The 26,275-nt window shown below is 32.3% G+C and overlaps 1 protein-coding gene across 2 annotated transcripts; it reads right to left on the reverse strand.

Annotated features, from left to right (window-relative positions):
• Positions 1-2,967: 2,967 nt before the first annotated feature.
• On the reverse strand, positions 2,968-24,581 carry LOC132713952 (pituitary tumor-transforming gene 1 protein-interacting protein-like). 2 transcript variants are annotated; one of them, XM_060696663.1, is made up of 9 exons: positions 24,366-24,581; positions 19,551-19,598; positions 19,367-19,422; positions 18,753-18,852; positions 14,892-15,003; positions 14,297-14,362; positions 11,402-11,448; positions 7,764-7,799; positions 2,968-4,974 (listed from the first exon to the last, which is right to left on the reverse strand). In XM_060696663.1, the coding sequence occupies exons 1-8, from the start codon at positions 24,496-24,498 to the stop codon at positions 7,783-7,785; spliced, it is 579 nt and encodes a 192-aa protein (XP_060552646.1). In that variant the 5' UTR covers positions 24,499-24,581; the 3' UTR covers positions 2,968-4,974; positions 7,764-7,782. The 2 variants fall into 2 exon arrangements, with proteins under 2 accessions (XP_060552646.1, XP_060552645.1); XM_060696662.1 differs by lacking the exon at positions 7,764-7,799 and having other exon boundaries at positions 24,366-24,580.
• Positions 24,582-26,275: the final 1,694 nt, after the last annotated feature.

Consider the following 26,275-nt stretch of genomic DNA (forward strand, 5'->3'; position numbering starts at 1 on the left):
TAGTTCAAGAAACACACGAAATCTTTGCATTAAATTGAAGAAAAATTTGGTGAATCTATTTTTTGCAATGTTAATTGCATGCGAATATAGCGAAAATTAGATACCCACGAAAATAACCTGATATACGATATTTTATATTTCTCTCATAACAAAGACATACATCATTGTTTATACATGCATATGAAGATCTGTAGCAGGTGCCACACTCAATTTCTTTTTATTTCTTAAATCAAAGGAAGGATATTATAGTTATGAAAATTCCTCAAAAACATAGTCTAAATTTTGACAATTTCTTATACTTAATTATTGTATTTTTAGAGAAAAAGTTTAATGGTAAGTTTCTTTATTTTCAGTTAAAAGCATTGCGTATTGCAGCTTTAAACTAACCCATAAAAACATTTACTTACTAAGATTTTTTTAAATGCCTGAATTTCACAGAAAAAAGAGTAGGAAAAAATTTCTCTACTAAAATTTGGGTCGATACATAACTACTACTATAAAACACTTATAAAACACTGTTTGATATGGAATTTTCAATTATGTGTAGTTGATTAGTATTGTATCAAACATTTGAAGAATAAAGCAGACTTAAAAGGGTGGTCTTGATTTCTTGATAACTCTTACATTATTCTCAAAGCAGTTTTAGAAGTGGCACGTCATACAATGCATAATAATGTATATAAACATTGAATATATTATATGGAGAATGACACCTACACTACAAGCTGTATTATATTCTCAGATAAAGGTTATGTAACATATAAAATAACTCTATCTTAAACTGTCACTCTGAAAACTTATCAGGTATTTTGACTGGTGAAATGTTTCTATTTCTTGTATCATTTACTGAGTAAATAAAATTTCACTATCAATTATTAGGCCAAGTAAATGAATTTCCTATGTAAAATGTATCAATTGAATGAATGTAAACTACACTGCAGGCCTGTTATAACGCTCACATTGGGGTCCAAGGTCTCAACACAGCGTTCTAGAGGTGCAGATACATGTATATAACGCTCATCGCAATTACCGTATTGCCCCTCCCACTGCCGATACATATAACACTTAACGATTTTTACTTACAGTTCAATGAATATCGACATTAATTTTCATAAGTTAATAATGTAAATATATATTATATTAACAAACATAAATCTCAATGACAGTGAAGTAAAAACTTCCAGTTTTAGTTGTGTCCCTTAGTTAATCAAACATCATGCAGGCTTTTTAAATTGCTTTTGGGCGGGTGTGGTTTACTTAATTCAGCGATGTTTGCATGTCACAGTTACTGTATGAATTTGAAATTTTTATAACAATCTGATGCCTGACTGATTGACAGGTTAAACAACAAGAGCGGATTAACTCTTAACCTGTGCATGCTTTTCACACCTTATGCACTCATAAGTGTCTTAATAAAGGTTTGCATTATAGAAGGGCATGTTATTAGAGTTGGGTACCGCCAGAAAGAAAATACCACGGTATACCACGTTTTTTTCCTAAAAACCACGGTATACCACGGATTTTCATTGTATGCTATAGGTTAATTTTTATCCCTAAAATAAGTATCAAGGTAGGCTGGTATAGAATTTCAAATATTTAATTTAAGCAGATCTATAAAATACAGATTAATCAAAGCACCATTTAACTTTTTTCAATCAGGTACTTTCGCATGTTGACAATCATAAATTAATTGGGTCATGGATCAGTTCTTGTGGGTTTTTTTATTACATACATTTAACAACTGTTAAATAAATTGCATAGTTAAAATGGAAAAATAAAATGTTTTTATTGCTTATTGATTAATAAAATAATAGGTCAAAATGCACGTTAGCTGATGACAAATATTTATTTGTCGGTTAATTTTATAAAAGAGTCCCAGCTGCTATTGTAATTTTTTTATTGCAAGGGCTAAGTATTTAATTAATCCGTGCCAAAAACCAAAACAAACATGTACCCCAAAAGCAGATTAAAATTATCACATAGAAAACAGCTGACCATGTTACTGCTTAATCAATATTCATTAGTTGAACGACCAGTTTCTACGCCGTTCTAAAATTAGTTAATTGCCATGCGCATGCAGTAAGTACGTGACGTAAGGAAAACCCCTAGCCTGATTGGTCGCTCTTTATATAAATACTTAAAATACTGGGCCATCCTTAAAAAAATGTTTGTTTGCAGTAACGCGACCTACTCACAAAATTTGCCCCTACTCAAAAGTTTTTTTCATGGTCTGGATAAAAAATTATTTTTTTTAAATCAGAAAATTATGCCTTGTGCTTTGTTTTTTTCTTTTAAAGGTTAATAGAAGAAATAAAATGTATGTATTATTTAATTAAAATTCATTTATCAATTTATTAATTGTTACCAGATTATGAAAGCATATATTGTCCAGCATTTTGAAATTCCATGTTTATTTGGGAGTACAGTTAAATAATAATAAAAAAAAAAAAAAAAAAAAAAAAAAAAATCGACCTACCTACCCACCTTGAAAATTCTGGGTCGGGTTACTGCAAACAAACATTTTTTTAAGGATGGCCTAGTAATGCAAGGAATGCCCTCATGAATTATCAATCTTTACGAAATAAGCGATATTTGGACGAGTAAATGTAAGTCGACAATTTTTGCTTCTTCAACTGAGATCATGCAAGTCGACAATTCTGGCTTACATGCGGTAATTGATAAAGCATTCAATTTTCGCTAAGAAATATCGAAGAATGATAATAGTCGGCAAAATTTGTTTGCTAAAAGATTAACTCAAAGAAACATTAACATATACAACAGAAAAAGTTTTTTAATTTAGTACATTTTACGGATCTGTAATTGCTTTAAATTAGAGCTAAAAGTACCGGTTTTCCAGGTCTGTACCGCGGTACGTACCGCAGATGTCTCGGACCGTGGTTTACCGGTATACCGGTTAAACCGCGCACCTCTACATGTTATAATGGGGCTGCAGTGTATTTAGAAAAAAAATATACAGTTACAGTACAATACTTGTGACACTTCAGTTTTAATACACTGTTATGATAAATGTATGACATTTTTGTGACTAAGTATAGGATAACAATGATGCAACATTTCAACAAATAAAAAAATCTATACAACAAGCAGTTAGACATCTTTTATCACAGACATTTTAAGTTTATTTCTGCCAAACATTTTGTATAAAAATAGTACAAAAATTGCTATTTTTAAGAATAATCAAGAGCAATCAGTGATCACATTTGTCGCCTCATGATAGCCAATTGCATGATCCTGCTAATGTGTAGCAGGAGACACAAAACACATTTTTTATTCCAAGCCAAAAATCATTCAACCAAAAAACCTGTGTAATATGTGCAAGTACTTGTAATAAATCCTGTAAAGTTTCATTGAAATTGCATTAGTGGTATAAGAGGAGTAGTCCAGATAAAGTGCCTTTATTAACACCTTTTTTATTCATCAAGGGCCATAATTTGGCCAAAAATCTCTCAAGCCGAAAACCCATGTAAGATGCACAAGAGATTCACCCACCAATCAATCTTGTGAAATTTCAATGAAATTGCATTAGTGGTATAAGAGGAGTAGTTCGGACAAACTTTAAAAATAAAAATCATTAAAGGGCCATAACCCATAACTCTGACAAAAATCATTGCATCGGAAAATGACGCTGATTTGCACAACAATATTTGGTACTGATCATTCCTGTAAAGTTTGGCTGAAATTGCATCAGCACTTTTGAGGGGTAGTCCAGACAAGTTTTGTGATGGATGGAGAACAGACGGAATGATCCCTATAAATAGATACACAAAAAGCTCACACCTTAATTGATACTCTTTCCCCAGTGTATGTAGTGAAAATACAGATAAACTGTTATAATCTATTTATTAAGAAAATAATTCCTCATTTAATATATTGATATGTGAAGTTAAATTTTAAGCACCGATGTTGTGATGATATTAATATATTCATGTCTTAGTATTTGATACAGTTAATATTGATACACAATATTTCTGTATGTTTCAATTTGAGAGTATAAACGCAATGTATTCGTCAACACTATTTTATCATGGAATGTAGAAGACACTTCTATCTTTGAGCAGTCTACTTCATAAAAGAACTGTCAATTTAAGTTACCAAGTGTGACATTTCCACCATATACAGTATTCACACCATACATATTATTGTCATCAGTCATATACCAGAACTGTATTCATTGACTATTAATTGTAGATTTGACTTTAATGTACATAATCTTTAAATTGACTTGAATTTTAAAAAAAGTAATTCATAAATCAAAACAAATTTCTTGATTACAAACAAAAAAACAAATCAGCTACTTACATATCTTTACATGAAAATGTAAAATGAAAAGTTTAAATTCTATTAAGTTTGACCTGAAAATGTTACTTTATCAATGTTCTAAAACAATAAATTCTTGTAACTTGTTTCAATCAATCAAAAATTCTTTTCATTTTATTAATGCTTGGTCACAACTTTCAATTTCAATTCTTTTAATAATAAAGCCTTTTACAAAATATGGCTAAAACAGGAAAAAAAGATTTCAATTGTGAAGAAATTAAGGTAATGAAATTGGTTATATTTACAGTAAGTAATCAAAGCTCAGAAAATTACCATACTTTACAATATGAGAAGAAGGAACAAAATCAAACACACAAAAAAAGAAAAGCAAAAATGAAAACTGTAAGTTTCTGTACACTAATATCAAGAGAAGATATATTTTAAATCAATGAAAATACACAAAACAATTCCAAGCAAAAAATCAAACCAAAGCTTGAATTGTGGTATGCCTTGTAATTGCAATGTTTCCTAGTCTTTACATCTTATATTTATCATTCATTTTCTTTGCTATAAATTATCATTGTAAAAGTTGTTAGTTCTTGTTTTTCTCTTGTTCTTTACACTGATGTTTAAGGTAGATAACTCTTGTCTATTGGTTCTCAAATCTTGAATATGGATTGTCCTCCTTGATCAAGCCTGAAAATTAATGAGATAATGCATTATACATGTGATAAATGATTTGACAAGCTGCTGATATAGTAAGATTTTTTGCTTTAAGAGGTAACAATAAATTGTTTAAACTCAAATATATACAAACTTATGAAGTACAGAATAATGATTAATAACCATGATATACATAAATTTTACTTACAAAAACATAGCCAGATATTGTAGTTAAGGATAACATTGTTATAAACTGAGGGATAGAGAACTATAGTGGTAAATATATGGCCAGTGTGAACTAACAAAACATTGAACACAGGTTTATATTAATGTAGAATGTAAATTAACTCTCAGCACTAGCGACTGACCATGTAAATTGGAGAGAGCCAGCCAGGTCACCCTGCACAGAAATCTAGTCTAACATTGCTATATAGTGTCTGCAACTCAACTTTACATTTTCCATCCCTTAAAATTACCAATGAACCTTCCAAATATCAAAGCAGGAGAAGTATATTACACAAATTCAATGATGTAACAACCGCTGTCCGTAAGACAGCATGCTCTACTATTACAAATAACTGCCTGGAAGTGGTCATGATTGTCACTAACAAATGGTATAGGAATTAAGTGGTGCGGTACCAAACTTTTTCTTAGTTGAAAAAGGGGCATAATGGTGGTATAAAAAACTTAAACAAAAGTTTTAGATAGCTCTGCCCATTATTTAAATAAAATATTCAAGCTAAAAACACTTGTCTTTTATCATGTTATTATATTTTAAAATAACAATCATTACTACATTTCTTGAACTCTCTATAAAACATTATGTTCAGTTTTAATTTTATACAGCCAAGATTTAAGGACAGAAGATTATATGTAAGTTCAAGATAAAGGCAAGATAATGATACAAATCAGAATAATATTTGCACTACATTAGAATAGACTGATACCCTAACGCCATTAGTATTACTTGGAATACAAAATCACGTATCTTTGAAACAGCTAGACTATTTTCAGTGCCTGACAGGTCTTTGAAATGATGAGTCCAAAATGGGATATACTTATGTCAAAATCCCTGAATGAGTTATTTACTCATAGGGTTTGATATGAAAAAGTGAGATGGTACAAAAAACTAATTAATAAATGAATTGAAAGTGGGCATTATTTTGTCACATCTTTAGATGAGTGATGTGTATTTTCATGGCAGTGTTGGACAAGTTGCTAATGTATGTGACTGGTTATCTAAAGATCTTTCACCATGGTGATTCAAACCCCGTCACAGCCAAGCTGTTGTTTCCTTAAGTAAGTGACTTTACACTCATTGCTCAGTACTGCTTGGTTCTAGGAAATATTAGAGACTGTGACTATAGGATTATAGCTTCCTTCATGATCAAACAAAAATAAATTTTGTATAAACCAAGTTTCAAAGTAATATCTCAAAAAGTTCATTGAAGGAGTGAAGTGGATCAAAAATCATACCCAAAAGTTCAAAATCACACATGACAAAAAGGAGCAAAATAAAGTACTCTTGAAGGGGGTCATTCAAAGTTTTGATGCAATATTTCAATGGGTTCTATGAAACTAGAACTCCGCGAGTCGGATGTGTCGCCTTGTGAACAATGTAGTTTAGGAGAAATGGCCAGGACAAAAAATGAAATATGAAAAATAACAAAGGGCAATAACTAAAAAAATAATAAGTGCAGAGCAGCAGTTTCTGTGCACTGCACTTCTTATCAATAAGATCTATCATTCTATGATGTTTCAAGTCCATAGCTTTCATACTTGAGGAGAAATGACCAGGACAAAAATAAAGTATGAAAATCAACAAAGGGCAATAACTCAAAAAATAAGAAATGCAGAATATCAGTTCTTATGCACTGCACTTTTTCTTAATGAGATCTATCATCCTATGAAGTTTCAAGTCCATAACTTTTATACTTTCGGAGAAATGGCCTGGACAAAAATTATGTATGATTGAAAATTAACAAAGGGCCATAACTCAAAAATTAAGAAATGCAGAGTACCGATTCTTGTGCACTGCACTTCTTCTTAATGAGATCTATAATGCTATGAAGTTTCAAGTCCATAGCTTTTATACTTAAGGAGAAATGGCCCGGACAAAATTAAAGTATGAAAATAAACAAAGGGCAATAACTCAAAAAATAACAAATGCAGAGTACCTGTTCTTGTGCACTGCAATTCTTCTTAATGAGACCTATCATCCTATGAAGTTTAAAGTCTATGGCTTTTATACATTAGGAGATATGGCCCGGACAAAAATAAAGTATGAAAATTAACAAAGGGCAATAACTCAAAAATTAGGAAGTGCAGAGTACCGGTTCTTGTGCACTGCACTTCGTCTTAATGAAATCTATCATCCTATGAAGTTTCAAGTCCATAGCTTTTTTAGTTGAAGAGAAATGGCCCGGACAAAATTAAAGTATAAAAATTAACAAGGGCAATAACTCAAAAAATAAGAACTTCAGAGTACCGGTCCTTGTGCACTGCACTTCGGGTTATTGAAAGAAGCATGCATACCAAGTTTGAAGTCAATCAGACTTATAGTGACTGAGTTATGCTCCGGACAAGCTTTAGGGGACGCCGACGCCGACAACGACGCCGCCGACACAGACGCCGCCGACGCCGCCGACAAAAGTAACCCCTATATGTCACCTTTTCAAGGCGACACAAAAATGGGGTGATACAAAAAACTTAAACATGGTGTGAACAGATGCTCAGGTGAGTAGGACAGCTCTCCCTATATACATGTATATTTGTATATAGTCAAGCCAAAAATAAGGTCATTGAAAATAAATTATACATACATCTCAAAAGTTTGACTGTTTATACATTGTCTATACCTACACAATCATATAAACACATCATTGTCTATACCTACATAATCATATAAACACATCATTGTCTATACATACACAATCATATAAACACATCTTGTCTATACCTACACAATCATATAAACACATCATTGTCTGTACCTACACAATCATATAAATACATCATTGTCTATAGTCTATACCTACACAATCATATAAATACATCATTGTCTATACCTACACAATCATATAAACACATCACTGTCTATACCTACACAATCATATAAACACATCATTCTTGTCTATACCTACACAATCATATAAACACATCATTGCCTATACCTACACAATCATATAAACACATCATTGTCTATACCTACACAATCATATAAACACATCATTGTCTATACCTACACAATCATATAAACACATCATTGTCTATACCTACACAATCATATAAACACATCATTGTCTATACATACACAATCATATAAACACATCACTGTCTATACCTACACAATCATTATAAACACATCATTGTCTAAACCTACACAATCATATAAACACATCATTGTCTATACCTACACAATCATTATAAACACTTCATTGTCTATACCTACACAATCATATAAACACATCATTGTCTATACATACACAATCATATAAACACATCATTGTCTATACCTACACAATCATATAAACACATCATTGTCTATACCTACACAATCATATAAACACATCATTGTCTATACATACACAATCATATAAACACATCATTGTCTATACCTACACAAATGTTTTTATCAAAATGTTATATACACCAAATTCAGTATCATGTAAGAAACATGTTCATCTATTTTTTACAGCAGATGGCAATGCACAAAATCATAAAACAGCAGTACAATATTTATGACCAGGAACATTTTATTCAGTTTATGTACAATATCTATGGCTGTTAATAACTCTTTCCAGAGTCAACCATAAATTTATTGAAACAAAATAATTTTAGCATTCACTCATTTTGGAAATATATTTCATTAGATATAGTTTTATACCTATAAAGTCAAAGGTAAAACAATGTATAGTGACTGTACAGGTTTTTCAGAAAATTTCAAACATGAGTGGGAGCTCCAGGTTAAATCAATGACAGTCCATCTGTGAGCTAGCTAGCTAAATAACTTCCTCACATGTAACAGTCCAAAAATCCCTGAGAGCAGTATGGGACAAGAAATTTGAAATAAGCAACATAAACAACTCAACCACAGAAGTCCTTACAAAATTAAACAATAATGAAGAACAAAAAGATGACAAAAATATTGTAATAAATAAATATATCTAAATCAGAAAATTGTTGCTAGTACATACACAAAGGAGTCATTATCAGTTCAATAAAAAATAAAACATTAAAACATGAGTATTAGAAATACTAATGTATCTAATGTCCCTTTAGGAAAAGGAATGAAAACATGACCTTACTATGAGGAAACTAGGAATATCTATATATAGCCTGAATGACCTTAACAAAATTAAACTGAACTGCTACAAATGGCCGAGTACCATGGTAGATAATAACACAATAAATATTTCAGTATCTATCAGTCAATCAATGAAGGCACTATGGGGAACAGTAAGTGTGATAGAATAATGGAATGAAGGAAGGACAAATGGCAAATGTATCAAAATAAATCTGGAAACAAAATCATAACCTAAATACTATTTAAGTTACCATAGTTTTAACAAAATTTAATCTGCTCTAAATGCACATATGTCTAAAAGCAATGACAATGAATAAAATGTTTGCTCAATATACATTACCTCGTAATCCTTGATGAGCCATAATAGAAACAGTATACAGATCTTATCTTACAATATCATACAATCATTTCTTCAAGACGTGCTACTACTGAAATCAGTATACTGCAGTGTGGGGGCAAGAATTTCAAGAAAATTTTAAGTTTTTTTAAGAGAAAATATTATCCTGTTAACAAACAAAGTAATTAAAGTTCTCTTAATATAATCCTCAAAATAAAATAATATGTATAACAAGAGGGCCATGATGGCCCTGAAGTCACTCACCTGTATATAGGCCCCTGGAGTGGGGCCAGTTTAAACCCCAGGGCTTTTATTTGAACAAACTTGGTAGACACCCATTAGAAGATGTTTCATGCTAAACATCTAAGGTCTAGCTCGTTGGGTTTTTTAAAAGAAGATTTTTCAAGTTTTTTCTTTACACATATAGATAAAAACAATGACACACCTAGGGCAGGGCCAGTTTTGACCCCAGGGCTTTTATTTGAACAATCTTTGTAGACACTTACTAGAAAATGTTTCATGCTTAATATCTAAACCTAAGCTATTCGGGTTTTTTCAAAGAAGATTTTTATGTTTTTCCTATTCACATATACGGAAAATTAATGTCCCCGGGACGGGGCCAATTTTGACCTCGGGGCTTTTATTTGAACAAACTAGGTAGACATTCACTAGAAGATGCTTCATGCTTAATATCTAAACTCTAGCTATTTGAGTTTTTTCAAAGAAGATTTTTTAAGTTTTTGCTATACACATATATGGAAAATGAATGACCCCCGGGGCGGGGCCAATTTTGACCCCAGGGCTTTTATTTGAACAAACTTGGTAGACACTTACTAGAAGATGTTTCATGCTTAGAATCTAAACTCTAGCTATTTGGGGTTTTTTTCAAAAAAGTTTTTTTTAAGTTTTTGCTATACACATATAAGGAAAATCAATGACCCCCTGGGGCGGGCCAATTTTGACCTCAGGACTCATATTTGGTAGACATCCATTAGAACATGTTTCATGCTAAATATCTTAGCTCTAGCTCTTTCGGTTCTTTAAAAGAAGATTTTTTAAGTTTTTACTATATGCATATAGGGAAAATCAATGACCCCCTGGGGCGGGGCCAATTTTGACCCCAGGGCTTTTATTTGAACAAACTTGGTAGACACCCATTAGAAGATGTTTCATGCTAAATATTTAAGCTCTAGCTCTTTGGGTTTTTTAAAAGAAGATATTTAAAGTTTTTTCTTTTGGTTGCCATGGCAACCAGAGTTCTGCATGGAATTAAATTCTTTGAACAATTTTAAAGGTGACCACCAAAGGAACATTCCTGTGAAGTTTGGATGAAATTGGCTTAGTGGTTTATGAGGAGATGTCATTTAAAGCAAAAGTTTACGGACAGACGGACGCCGGACGAAATGCGATCACAAAAGCTCACCCTGTCACTTTGTGACAGGTGAGCAAAAAATATACAAAAATAGCTTTTACTCCATCATACAATTTTACTAACAGAGGAAAACATCCCCTCATATATAATTTTAGACATTAAAAGGTAGACTATTAGAATTCCTATAACTTTATCTGTATATCTAGCAATACTACATATTGAAACTGTCAGGAATAGAAAGTTACTGAAATTTTGTTATATAACAGTGAGAGTAAGTTGTATTTTATTATACAAGGGTGTTTTACTAATGTATGTATTTCTAGATACAGTAGGTCATATACTTTATGGTTATATAAACCACTTCAGTATACTCCTCAATATCATTCTTATAACCCAACACATGTTTCCTGAAAGATACAATAAACAACAATAAAGGAATACGTACCATATTTTTTCCTGATTTCATCTGTCTTTGCCTTTCTTTCTGCTCTCCTTTAATACACACAAAAATATCCATTTATATATAATATTGTAATCAAAAGTAAAACTTACATATTTGTGTGCCATTTATATGCATATTATAAACAAAAGTAAAACTTACATATTTTTATACCATTTATATATAATATTACAAGAACTGTCGGAGGACAGTATTGGCCCGACTATTCAAAAATTGTCACAAGGGTGTTTTATTGAGTATAATAATGCTAGCTATGAATACATAAAATTGACCGAAAAGGTACAAAGGCTTGTTATTAAGATGTTTTATCAAGAAAAACACTGCTTTATTATTATGAATGCATAAAAATGTCTAAAAAAAAGGCACAAACTCTTCAGTAGTTATGGAGATAACAGCTTACAAGCAAAACTTTACCATGAATTTCTAAGTTGAAAAAGGGGAGAAAAATCAGCCTAAATGCAAGATAGAATTATGGATCTTGGTCAGTGACCTACAATTATGATTCTAAATGCATATGTGAAGTTTTAGATAAATATCTTTAATTGTTATTGAGATATGTTAAACTTGCATGTAAACATTAACCAAGAGACTAAGTAGAAAAGGGGAGATGAATCAGCCTAAATGCGAGTAGAGTTATGGAACTTGGTCAGTGACATACAATTATGACTCTCCAATTATGACCCTAAGTACATGTGTAAAGTTTCAAGTAAATATCTTTGAAGACCTTTAACCAAAATTTCTAAGTTTCAAAGGGGCAAATAATTCTGCAAATATTGCAGGCAGAGTTATGCAATTTTGCAAACTGATGTACATTGTTACTATAAAAAATTGTAAATTTCAATTGAATATCTCAAGCAATAATTGAGATATTTGACTTTACAAAACTTTAACCAAAATTTCTAAGTTATAAAGGGGCATAATTCTGTAAATATTATAGGCAGAGTTATCCAACTTGTCAATCTGATGTACATTGTGACTATAAATAAGTATTGTAAGTTTCAATTGAATATCTCAAGCAATAATTGAGATATTTGACTTTACAAAAAACTTTAACCAAAATTTTTAAGTTGAAAAGGGGCATAATTCTGTCAATATTGTAGGCAGAGTTATCCAACTTGTCAATCTGATGTACATTGTTACTATAAATAAGTATTGTAAATTTCAATTGAATATCTCAAGCAATAATTGATATATTTGAATTTACAAAAAACTTTAACCAACTCAGACGCCTACGCGGACGCTGATGCCGACGCCGGGGCGACTACAATAGCTCTCATATTCTTCAAATAGTCGAGCTAATAAAAAAGTAAAACATACATATGTTTGTGCCATTTATATATATAATATCATAAACAAAAGTAAAACATACATGTTTGTGCCAGTTATATATATAATATTATAAACAAAAGTAAAACACATATATGTGTGCCATTCAATTTGAACAACCTTGATGAAAACTTGTAATTGAGAAAAGGATGTTATCTCTACATATCAATGACAAGACTTATGTACCCCTGACACTAGTGATAGTCATAAACAAGTACAGTAGAAGTGGATATTTTCACAAGTCTCCCAAAATCACAATTTCAAAAGCTTTAAGAGATTTTTTTATGTGGACATTTAAATATCAAATTAAAAACAACACTTATCCCTGCAACACATTCATATTGGTTGAAATATTATTACTGCTGAGTTCACAAAAAATGAAACCTTTCTTCACTGTTGTCTCAATGATGTTGAAATTAAAAACACTAATTTTCTGTTTGTTGTACAATATAGCTTATTTTTTACAGTTATTTCAGGTTATGAAGGAAACAGGGTAATGTTTGATCACATGGTAATTGTCTGACACAGGCTATGTTAGTCATGTATATATCAATAATTCCTTCATATTAAAGAATGATGATCAGGCAATATACATGTGATTAAAGAGAGACATAGGAACTTGGGTTGATGAAAAGTCCCCTAGCAATATTTTGCTATTTTTATGAACAAAGAAAAATAACATTGCACACTTTACCACTTTAAGATTAACCCATTACTTCATATACACGCCTTTTAACGCCTTTTTCACCCCCCCCCCCCCCCCCCCCTTTTTGTTGTCTCAAATGGTGAAAAAAATGCCTTATTAGGCCCCCAACACTTGTTTTTGTTTGAGAACTGTTGTTAAAAAAAGTGACAGTTTTTCGGCGCGGCCCCCCAATCCATAAAGATACATCAGCGGGGATGTGCCCCCCTTCTGTTGGGGGTTTTGAAGGGGGGCGGAGTCCCCCTCATCGCCAAGAAAATTTTGGACTTGTGAGAGGCTATAAATGACCTCAGATTGATCATTAAGGTAACGTGTAACCAACGCTTGAAAAGCATTTGACTCTATCTCAATCCATTGAGAAGTTGCAGCACTTTGAAATCAATTATGATGGAAAAAATCGAACGCAAAATAGTGATTTTTGGCAATTTTGAGATGTCCCCTCGTTGCCATGGTAACAGAAAATTTAAGCCTGAGCATGTTGTTGCAAGGGCAATGGTCCAGTCAACATTTGTGCCAAGTTTGATTAGTGTTGAAGCAGTTTTTATAGTATTATAGCAATTTGAACTTGGAACGGGAGACTTTTCAATGAAAACAGCCATTTTTCACAAAATGCTCATGAAGTAATGGGTTAAAGAAAAATATCTAAAATATAATGGTAGTGGGTTAGTACAAACAATTTGACACTTGCATTGACATAAATGCACTTGTGTTTTATACAATATTTTAGAGAAAATGTTGGCATTTTTATGATAAAAAGCCTCAGTATTGCAATACCAGTCGATCTTTCAACTCTTTTTAACCAAACAAGAATAAGTAGCAAATAAAACATGTGCAATTATACAGTGACATACCTCTCTGCCTGTCCTGCCTTCATTTCAGTTTTCTTTCTTTCATACTTGGCATCTTCCTTAGCATACCTAAAAAGTTTATGTTATAGCATTGATATTAATATAGGGAAGTGTTCTCATCTTATTATAATAGGGAAGTGTTTTCATCTATTATAACTAGGTCTAGGATTGGATGTTGTCACACAGACACTGTTAATGTAATATTTGTGACTGGCGGTGGAACATTTCACATACTCATACATTTATTATTTCAGGGTTAACTTTCATCACCTGTAAGCTTACATGATAACTTCATACAACACAGGAACTCTAAACACTCCAGCATGATGCTTTGACAATGTTAAAAACTTTTAGAACAAGCAGGAAAGTCAAATTATAGTCTCAGTAACTAGACCAAAATCACACCAAAAGTGACAGTAAGATGAAGGGAAAACACACCTACAACTGTATGCCTCATAGATAAAACATGCAGAGAATAACAATCTATTTCAAAGTATGTTCAATTCTAATTGATTTTTTGTTTTTATTTAAAATATAGAAACATATATATACAGAAATAGTTTGAACACTATTATAGGAGTTGTTTGTCTGCACTTACTTGGCATTTTTGTTACCCTTACAGCAACAACAACAACAGATACAGATAGTTAGTCCTAATATCAGGACTCCACCAATTACACTGCAAGCTATGATCAGTGCCTCATAGTTAACTAGAAAATAAACAACACTTATATTATCTCATTATAATATATACCTGGTATCAGAACTAAAACAGTTCCTTGTAGTTAACTAGAAAATAAACAACACTTATATTATCTCATTATATTATATACCTGGTATCAGAACTAAAACAGTTCCTTGTAGTTAACTAGAAAATAAACAACACTTATATTATCTCATTATAATATATACCTAGTATCAGAACTAAAACAGTTCCTTGTAGTTTACCAGAAAATAAACAACACTTATATTATCTCATTATATTATATACCTGGTATCAGAACTAAAACAGTTCCTTGTAGTTTACCAGAAAATAAACAACACTTATATTATCTCATTATAATATATACCTGGTATCAGAACTAAAACAGTTCCTTGTAGTTAACTAGACAAGAGGGCCATGATGGCCCTAAGGTCGCTCACCTGTATGTAGGCCCCCGGAGCGGGGCCAGTTTAAACCCCAGGGCTTTTATTTGAACAAACTTGGAAGACACCTATAAGAGGACGTTTCATGACGTACACACTTATAATGAAAAACAATGATCTGCCCTCCCCTACCCCCGGCAGGGCCAATTTTAACCAAGGGCTTTTATTTGAACAAACTTGGTAGACACCCATAAGAAGATGTTTCATGCTAAACATCTAAGCTGTAGCTCATTGTGTTTTTTCAAAGAAGATTTTTTAAGTTTTTACTATACACATATAGTTAAAAACAATGACACCCCTGGGGCGGGGCCAGTTTTGACCCCAGGGCTTTTATTTGAACAAACTTTGTAGACACTTACTAGAACATGTTTCATGCTTAATATCTAAACTCTAGCTATTTGTGTTTTTTCAAAGATGTTTTTTAAAGTTTTTCCTATACACATATAAGGAAAATCAATGACCCCCAGGGCAGGGCCAATTTTGACCCCAGGGCTTTTATTTGAACAAACTTTGTAGACACTCACTAGAAGATGTTTCATGCTAAATATCTTAACTCTAGCTATTTAGGTTTTTCAAAGAATACTTTTTAAGTTTTTGATATACACATATAATTATAAGGAAAATCAATGACCCCCGGGGCGGGGCCAATTTTGACCCCAGGGCTCTTATTTGAACAAACTTGGTAGACACCCATTAGAACATGTTTCATGCTAAATATCTTAGCTCTAGCTCTTTGAGTTCTTTAAAAGAAGATTTTTTAAGTTTTTACTATATACATGTACATGTACATATAGGGAAAATCAATGAACCCCTGGGGCGTGGCCAATTTTGACCCCAAGGCTTTTATTTGAACAAACTTGGTAGACACTCACTAGAAGATGTTTCATGCCAAATATCTAAGCTCTAGCTCTTTGAGTTCTTTAAAAGAAGATTTTTTAAAGTTTTTACTATATACATATAGGGAAAATCAATGACCCCCTGGGGCAGGGCCAATTTTGACCCCAGGGCTTTTATTTCAACAATCTTGGTAGACACTCACTAGAAGATGTTTCATGCCAAATATCTAAGCTCTAGCTCTTTGAGTTCTTTAAAAGAAGATTTTTTAAGTTTTTACTATATACATATAGGGAAAATCAATGACCCCCTGGGGCGGAGCCAATTTTGACCCCAGGGCTTTTATTTGAACAAACTTGGTAGACACCCATTAGAACATGTTTCATGCTAAATATCTTAGCTCTAGCTCTTTTGGTTCTTTAAAAGAAGATTTTTTAAGTTTTTTACTATATACATATAGGGAAAATCAATGACCCCCTGGGGCGGGGCAATTTTGACCCCAGGGCTTTTATTTGAACAAACTTGGTAGACAACCATTAGAACATGTTTCATGCTAAATATCTTAGCTCTAGCTCCATGAGTTCTTTAAAAGAAGATTTTTAAATTTTTACTATATGCATATAGGGAAAATCAATGACCCCCTGGGGCGAGGCAAATTTTGACCCCAGGGCTTTTATTTGAACAAACTTGGTAGACACTCATTAGAAGATGTTTCATGCTAAATATCTTAGCTCTAGCTCTTTGGGTTCTTTAAAAAAAGATTTTTTAAGTTTTTACTATATGCATATAGGGAAAATCAATGACACCCTGGGGCAGGGTCAATTTTGACCCCAGGGCTTTTATTTGAACAATCTTGGTAGACACTCACTAGAAGATGTTTCATGCCAAATATCTAAGCTCTAGCTCTTCGGGTTCTTTAAAAGGAGATTTTTTAAGTTTTTACTATATGCATATAGGGAAAATCAATGACCCCCTGGGGCGGGGCCAATTTTGACCCCAGGGCTTTTATTTGAACAAACTTGGTAGACACCCATTAGAACATGTTTCATGCTAAATATCTTAGCTCTAACTCTTTGAGTTCTTTAAAAGAAGATTTTTTAAGTTTTTACTATATACATATAGGGAAAATCAATGACCCCCTGGGGCGGGGCCAATTTTGACCCCAGGGCTTTTATTTGAACAATCTCGGTAGACACTCACTAGAAGATGTTTCATGCCAAATATCTAAGCTCTAGCTCTTTCGGTTTTTTAAAAGAAGATATTTAAAGTTTTTTCTTTTGGTTGCCATGGCAACCAGAGTTCTGCATGGAATTAAATTCTTTGAACAATTTTTAAAGGTGACCACCAAAGGAACATTCCAGTGAAGTTTGGATGAAATTGGCTTAGTGGTTTATGAGGAGATGTCATTTAAAGTAAAAGTTTACGGACGGACGGACGACGGACGGACGACGGACGGACGCCGGACGAAAAGCGATCACAAAAGCTCACCCTGTCACTTTGTGACAGGTGAGCTAAAAATAAACAACACTTATATTATCTCATTATAATATATACCTGGTATCAGAACTAAAACAGTTCCTTGTAGTTAACTAGAAAATAAACAACACTTATATTATCTCATTATATTATATACCTGGTATCAGAACTAAAACAGTTCCTTGTAGTTTACCACAATATAAACATTTAGTACAACCTCATACTCTTATAAGTTTATCATTAGATTAATTGTTACTTCATTGCTGATATACTAATATAAGAAGACTTTTCAGATCCATGATGAAGAGTCTCTAGATTCATGCTGATGGTTATGAAGTGTAGAAATCTTAAACTCACCATATTGTTTATATATTCAATAAATTCCTAATATACAATACAGTATGTTAATACATAGCTCATAGGTGTAGCACGTCTCACACAAACTCATATGTAAACTTCAGATTAGGAAACTTGGTGGACTTTTAAGTTTGTTTTAAAAAACTTAGACATCTTTTTATAAGTGTCATACATGTTGTTTGCCATGAGTCAGGGGAAAGTTATGTTACTATGAGATTAAGATTTCAATAACATAAACTGGTCAGTATTTTTTCTATCAATTGTTAAATGTCTGAATAATTTGAAAGTTTTCCTCAACTACATTTTTTTTGTATCATCATCTAACTTACAGGTATTTAAATGTAATCAAAAGACATGTGAGTAAATTCTGTTGTAGTCGGCATGAAATTATGAACAGGTCATACGTCACATGTATTGTGAATATTTTACAACCCTTTTGCTGCCTACCAGTTTCACCCACACAACATTCTGTTTGCCTTAAAGATAGGCATACATGTTTTCGTACATATTTTTGTTAAAAGGTTGTAAATAAATGTAAATCAATCCTTTTTTGAAGCGTCATACATCTTAAAAATATGACCGAATCATTTATCTTTACTATATCTCAAAGCAAGAAGATATTTGTTGAACATATGTTATATTTTACCCCAGCAGACAGCCCATTTAGCATCAGCAAGACCACATTCAGATGTTGGTATCACATGTTCCTTCAACATACACTTGCTAGATGATGCACACCACACACACTGTCAAATACAATATATCAACACTTTACACAAACTATCACATTTCAACCTTTTCATAAAACTTAAGGAAGTTATAAAATTTAACAATTACATATTTCATTCAAGTGGTGATGACACCTTAATGAGAAATTCTGAGTAAAGCAAGCTGCTTTAGTTTTCTTTTATGTTTTTTTTTTAAATTGTAGTTTTCAGTATGTGAGAGATTTTAATCATGCAATAAATTTATAATGACAATAGTATCTAATAATATATTTATATTCAATACTTCCCGGGACAAAATAAACACATTTTACAATCCTTTTTTATGATATACCATTCTCATGAGAAAGTTATTGAATGAATTACACACATACTAAGTCACACCAACACAAGTGATTTGCATGATACAGAGACTTTTAACCTGTAAACATGGAGAAAGTTGTCCCTCTGTAAACATTCTCTGTATTTCAAGTCATGCCATGTAAAAACATCAACACATAATCTTATTTTAATATGTAAGTAGAACTAAGCATACCTGTACAGACCCCACCTTCACACATGTATCACAACTAGAGTTGGCCTTCTGACATTCTACAACAACAATATAACATCAGTCTCATAATATTCTAGAGCAGGAATGTCTACTGTAAAATACAGGTGAAAATCTACAAATATAGAAAAAATATACATAATGTATCTAAATAAATAAATAAACTTACCTTCTGCTGGTGTAAGCTTAGGAGTAGTGACAACATTACTTGTTGAACCTGAAAATAATATCATCTATAATTGTTAAAACCTAGATAGTTCATCAAAAATGTGTAATAGTTTTACTGAAATTAACAACTTTAAACTATGTAAAATCATTTGATAATAGATAAGTTTAAGAAAGTTGCACATTATATAATCCAGACTAAACTGTACAGTGTAACAGAACAGGAGTTATCAAAACATAAATTGATAAATATAATAATGGAGGCAAAATGCATTTTTGTAACTTATGCTATTTAACTCTGATTGACGAAAGTTTCATTGTCAAAACCTTATTTTAAATATAGGGTTATCAATTCAGACATCTTGAATGAAAATATGAATCAAGATCATTTATAATCATTACCGAGAGACAATAAAGATAACCAACTAGAGCCATCACAGAGCAGAGACCTGGGTCCATGTTCAACATTTATTACTTCCAAACACAAACACAAAAAGGGAAGCATTGTAGTAAAGGGTTTTAAAAATGCAGAACTGAATTTAACCTCGACTGTTAAAGTCATTTACAACTTGAATTTTAAGTTTTTAACATGTCCATATTCACAGTCAGTAGAGTTGCTTTTTCAAAGTATGAATAATTCTGTCCATTAAAAACAAAGTTATGGTAATTGGCATCAAAGACTAAGACAGTCAAGGTCAATTTAACAGCAAGGTCAAACTTGAATTACTCAACATTTTGGGGTTGCAATAAGTGTTGTGATGTATAAATCAAATGCTTAAAAGAATAAATAACAAAGTTAACACAAGTCACACAAAATTTGCTACTTTTTCCTACTAGGTACCCTTTACCACTTTAAACAGAGTGTGACCACTTCCCACCACGTTTAAACTGAAGATATTGTTTTTTCTGTTTAAGCTGTATCCCTGTACTGCCACTTTCCGATCAGCTAACATGTTTTTCTTTAATAACTGACAGTGAAAATATAAAAATAAAATTTCTCTTAAAATTCTGCAAATATCATTTCAGCTAATAATTGCAACAACTTTTTAAAATTTTACCTGAATTATTATTTTGAATCGAGGACAAATCATTACTGACCCATTTTCCTGTACTTCAAAATTTCACAACCACTTTTCAATCAGTTATTATAAATAACCTTTTCCCCCATGAGCATATTGCGAAAAATGGCCGTTTTCATTGAAAAGCCTCCTGTTACAAGTCCAAACTGCTATGAAACTATGAAAAATGCTTCAATACTAATGAAACTTGGCACAAATGTTGACTACACCATAGCCTATGTAACAGCATGCTCAATGGTAAATTTCCTGTTACCATGGCAACGGGGGGACGTCTCAAAATTGCCAAAAATCACTATTTTGCATTGTTTTTTTCCATCAAAACTGATTTCAAAGTGCTGCAACTTCTCAATGAATTGAGATAGAGTAAAAGGCTTTTCAGCGTCGGTTACTAGTTACCCTAAGATCGACCTGAGGCCATTTTTAGCCTGTCACATGTCCAAAATTTTCTTGGCGATGAGGGGCACTCCGCTCCCTTCAAACCCCCCAAACAGAAGGGGGCTGAAAAAGTGGTCACTTTTTTTTAACAACATTTCTCAAACGAAAAACAGTGTTTGGGGCCTAAATAGGGCATTTTCTCACTGTTTGAGGCCTCAAAATGGGGGGGGGGGGCAAAGAGCCGTCGAAACACGCTTATATAAGGGAAAAGGTTAACAAAATATACACGGTACCACATAAAAATTGTCATACAATGTTAAAATATAACCAGTTATGTATTTTGAAGAAATTTTGACAAACTCAACTTCAGATAAATGGTAATAAACAATTTTAACAAATTTATAATGCCATTTTTCAATCTTGATATCTTTTTGCAGTAGTAAAGCTGTCACAATTGGGGTATGTATTCTCAATGTGCACAACAGAAAAAGCATGTTCTTGTGAAATTTTTAGGATCTTAGGGTCTATATGACCCCATTCTAGTGACAGCTTTCTGAAAAGTTATCGGAGAGAATGTTTTTCCTTGGTTAAGTGACTGTTAGTTTACTGACGTATTACCTTCCAATTAAGAATTGTAAGGTAAAATATGTACATATTAAAATTATAGCTTTTGAAGAGCAGTATACATTATAACTTAATTATATTGAAACAGTTGTCCAACTTAATATCCATTTCTGCAGACTGACAAAAAACTGAGTCTTTAAATCAATTATTTTTAGAAAATTATTGCGATTTGTAACTGGGTAAATAAAGGATTAGTGGAAAACACAAATTTTACATATTTTGAACTAAAATACTGTTATTTTCTTTTTTAACACCATAATTGACATTGCTGCTGATAAATGTAGTCAAGGTAAATACAAGATGTGCTTACAGTTTGGTTATATGACAAATAAGGTCAAAAATAAAGAATTTCCAGGGATGATTGAAAAGTGGTTGTGATTGAAAACTGGCAGTATGTGGATATATTTTCTCTTTTAAACTAACACTATCAACTTTTTATTTCAACTCTCACAAATACATGTACAATATTACTTTTATTCTCCTTTACATTTCTTCTTTTAAACTCTCGCATAGACATGCACCTGCACATAATACTCGAAAGAGGGTGTTGCTGTATATAAACATTGATAGACAATAGATATGAGCCATTCGGTTAGCTCAATTGGTAGAGAGTTGGAGTAATGGACTTGAATCGGGCGACCCTGGTTTGATTCACTGATCACAAAATCTTTTCTACTGTCATTGGCAATGAGCCTCTGCTCTTGTATGTACAAAAGTTTGTTTCAGTTCCTTGCAAAGTTGAGGCAACTATTACTGGAAAACTGCTTGACAGCCTGCCCAAGAACGATGCGAAGGCAACGAACTGTGGGGCCGGAACAGAGGGAAAAGAGTCAACTCGGCCCTATACCAACTCGGCACGGGTCAACTTGGCCCACTTTACAAAAATATATATAACGTATTAACCTTGCTTTGCATGTTGTTAAGGTAAATGAATAATAAGAAATATCTTATTATTATAAGTAATACATTGTACTTCTGCCGAAATAAAGTATATTTAGAAATAAATTGTTATTTATTTGTCTTATATTTATAAGCTCTCTCTGTCGAACTACGTAAATAACGAGGTATATTGAGTGAAAAAGCAACACTTGTTTCCCTTAGTGTCCCTTCGCTTGCAAAATAATGCAAATTTAGCCGTGCTTAAATCCCTAGTTTGGGGCGAATAAATGTCCGATTTTTAAAATTTGTTACACCAATTAAAAGCTGGTGATCTTAGCTTCCTCTCAGTATATATTTCAACACATTGTTTGACACTGAAGGTTTTTAAATTTACGGTTAAAACTACCACGAGTCAGAAATACAACGCTTTACTCGCAATTCTATCGTCGGGTCATGTGTTTTGACGCTCATCTATTTTGACGCCATTTTTGTTTTGACCTAAAAAATGACGAAAACGACCTCGTATGACGTCATAATTTGCTGACTGCACTGCAAGCATGTATTTACAACGTATAACTAAAACATGTGGAAAGACAGAGATATTTCACTGAAAATACTTCACCTTTATCATATGTACTGTATTTTTTCATCTTTTTACTAATGCAAATTCAATTGATGTTTATGCAAGCCATAATTTTGCAAATATAGCCTTTGAAAAATCTTGACCTGCCCTTTTCTGTTTCTATCCTCCATTTTAAAATGTCTAATGAGTGTCATGTGACCAAAACTTTGCAAAGTGTCCTTAATATTCACTGTATCATAAGGTGTACAGCTTATATTGTTTGAAAACGACAATTGGTTTTTAATTGATACTGAGTAAAATTCATAATGGATTAATTATTGTATATAAAGTTTAAAAAAGAAAGAAAAAAATCATTTTTCAAATAAACATATACATATCTGTACAACATCATTCATTTTAGATATATTTTTCAGCCCTTTAAGCCAAATACAGATGCTATTCATCAAGATTACGGTAATAGTAAATGCATTCAAGGTGAAAGAGACAGGTGCACTTATTAAGACCAATGCTAGGGTATATGTATGGCATTCCTAAATAATGGATAGTTTTATATGAAATATAATATAATTTTAAGTTTTCATGATGTTGTTACTTTGCAGGTTTGCTCATTTAAAAACTTCTTTTTCCTGTACATATTACATTACAGTGAAATATCCTTTAAAATAGCCAGCCAATCAAAAGGCGTCATTTCGTATGACTGTAAACAACAATGGATGCCTCCACGGTCTATTAACTTATTAATAAGTACACTACAAAACATGAGTGATTTTGAACTTGTAACAAACATAAAAATGGTTTGCAGTAATAAACAACATGCCATAGTTGCTTTATTTAGTATTTTATTTAATAATCAAGTTCCATATAAAGAAATGCACTAGTTAAACAGCTTAAGGGCGTCAAAACTAATGACTCTAGGATACTGATAAGAGAAGCCTGTCTGCTGCTAGTTCTGAAACTGTCTTATATAAATAATTACAATAATAACAATAAAAAGTGATAACACAAACCTAAATATTAATCATTAAAAAGTGGGCCGAGTTGACCCGTGCCGAGTTGGAACAGGGCCGAGCTGACTCGGGGGCCGAGTACGTTTTAGGGCCGAGCTGACCCGGATTCGAACAGAGCTCTGGTAAATTCAATGTGGCTTACTGCCGTGATCCGGAGTGAAAACTAACAACACCACCACAACAGCCAATAGATATTAGTTGATCAAATACATCCTTCAGCAAATTTGTCAGGGAATCCTCAGACAGGAAGGCGTAACGTGACGTGAACTTACCTGTTGGTTTCTGCGTAGTTTTCTGTGTGGTACTGGGGTTGTCTGTGGTGACAACAGGTGCTTTAGATGTTGAAGCTGATAATACACCGTTAATAACGGCACCAAAAAACACAAATAAAATAAAACACTTCATCTTTTTTTCGAGATTTTTATGTCGCAAAAATTTTAGGGAATTTCTTTCTTCCTACTTCCTTTTCAAATTTCGCTAAAGTCTGTTGAAATACGTACTTTTTCCGGTCAATGTAATAAAATGGATTTAGGTTTAAAGTACTAAAATTATAAAATACACGTGTTATTCATTGTCAATTTACTTATATTCTTTTCGTAAACGATTAAATAAACAATTAAGGGCCAAAAAGGCAAACAATCTATGTGTATTTATCAGCTAAGAAGATTTAAATATTACACAAGTATTTGAGGCTTTTAAAATTTAAGTATACAATTTATTTTTTACTAAAATGTGAGAAATCAGGTATTGTTTTGCTAGTTTTCCAAGTGATACTTTGTGTTTTTTCCGAATGTTTCTTAATTATTAAGATTTTGCCTTATTTAAAACTATTTTGCTAAGTGTTTGATGTGTCTTTGACTCACGAGTTTGCTTCTCGGTCACAGAATATTACACAAATATGTAAATGAAGATTTTTAAATTAATGTTTCGAAGATATTATTAAGGATGACATGTTCTACCAATCAGTTATATTTACTAAATCTTTAACTTCATCATATCCACTCTAAATTTTAGAAAATTCTTTGCTGTTAAACAAACTGAATCAAACTGAGCTTACTTTATTTATAACTTTACCGTGTCTAGCTACAATGTACAACTTAGTTTCCATTTCGATTATTTATTACTCAAATATTTAATACAGCTACTAGGTCTTTCTTCCTGGTAAACTGTTGTTATTAGATGTTTAAAACACATCATAGTGTACGTGCAGTGATGGCTGAATACATAACGAACTATATTATAACATCTACAGAAGCACGAGGACGCATTAAAGCACGATCCTACATGGTGAGTATATATAGGTTTGACGGCTTTTGTGGTTATAAATACACGAAAAATGTGTATTAGCACTATTGTTGCATAAAAATATGCGCCTAACTTGGTAAATCCGTGTTTTGTTATCTGCTTTCCGGGTAAAGAAACAATTTTGTCATGCTTTCCACGTGCTAGGTCAAATTTATATTTTGTTCACGTGATTTATCCGTTTATGTGAGTTTCCTTCTTATTTAATGTATACATGCGAGTTCAGTTTTTTATGCAAGAGTAAATAATTAAGTTTACTTTTAAAGACATTTTTAACAACAATGGCGATTATTTATCTAATTGGAGGCAATTTTGTTGACTTTCATGCCATAAAAATGGAGCACTATTTATGCCAAAAGAAGGGTCTCCTGTTTTTTGCATAAATATGTTCTAGAGAAATAAGATTTGACTTGGCATTTTATTTAAAATTACATTTCTGTAGATATATTTGCATAATAATGTTTCTACCATAATTAGTTTCTGTATGTTGTTTCCGCAATGTGACGTGTATGACCAGATTTTTGGGAAACAACAAAAGCTTCTTTCATTCTTTTTCTCAATAATGTGAAAACCCTCACGAGTACGTAGACGTGTATTATTTTATTACAATATGAATATGCTTGACTTATTCCATTGTGCTATACATTCAAAAAGATTTTATAATCCACAAAAAATAAACGTTGATTAAATGTCCGTTGGGTGATAATTAATATAAGATAAATAAATGTCAGTGCACCACTAGTTTACATACAATAACCTGATATCGGATCAAAATCACTGTCAACTACTGACTACATACCAGGTCATGGATTCAAGTTATCTCCACTGCACTATATAATACAATTCCTAAACTTATTTTGTCCCATGTGATTTCGTTGAT

The sequence above is a fragment of the Ruditapes philippinarum genome, unplaced genomic scaffold (genome assembly GCF_026571515.1).
Source record: "Ruditapes philippinarum isolate M1 unplaced genomic scaffold, ASM2657151v2 ctg186_1_1_1_1, whole genome shotgun sequence".
In the NCBI taxonomy this organism is placed as follows: domain Eukaryota; kingdom Metazoa; phylum Mollusca; class Bivalvia; order Venerida; family Veneridae; genus Ruditapes; species Ruditapes philippinarum.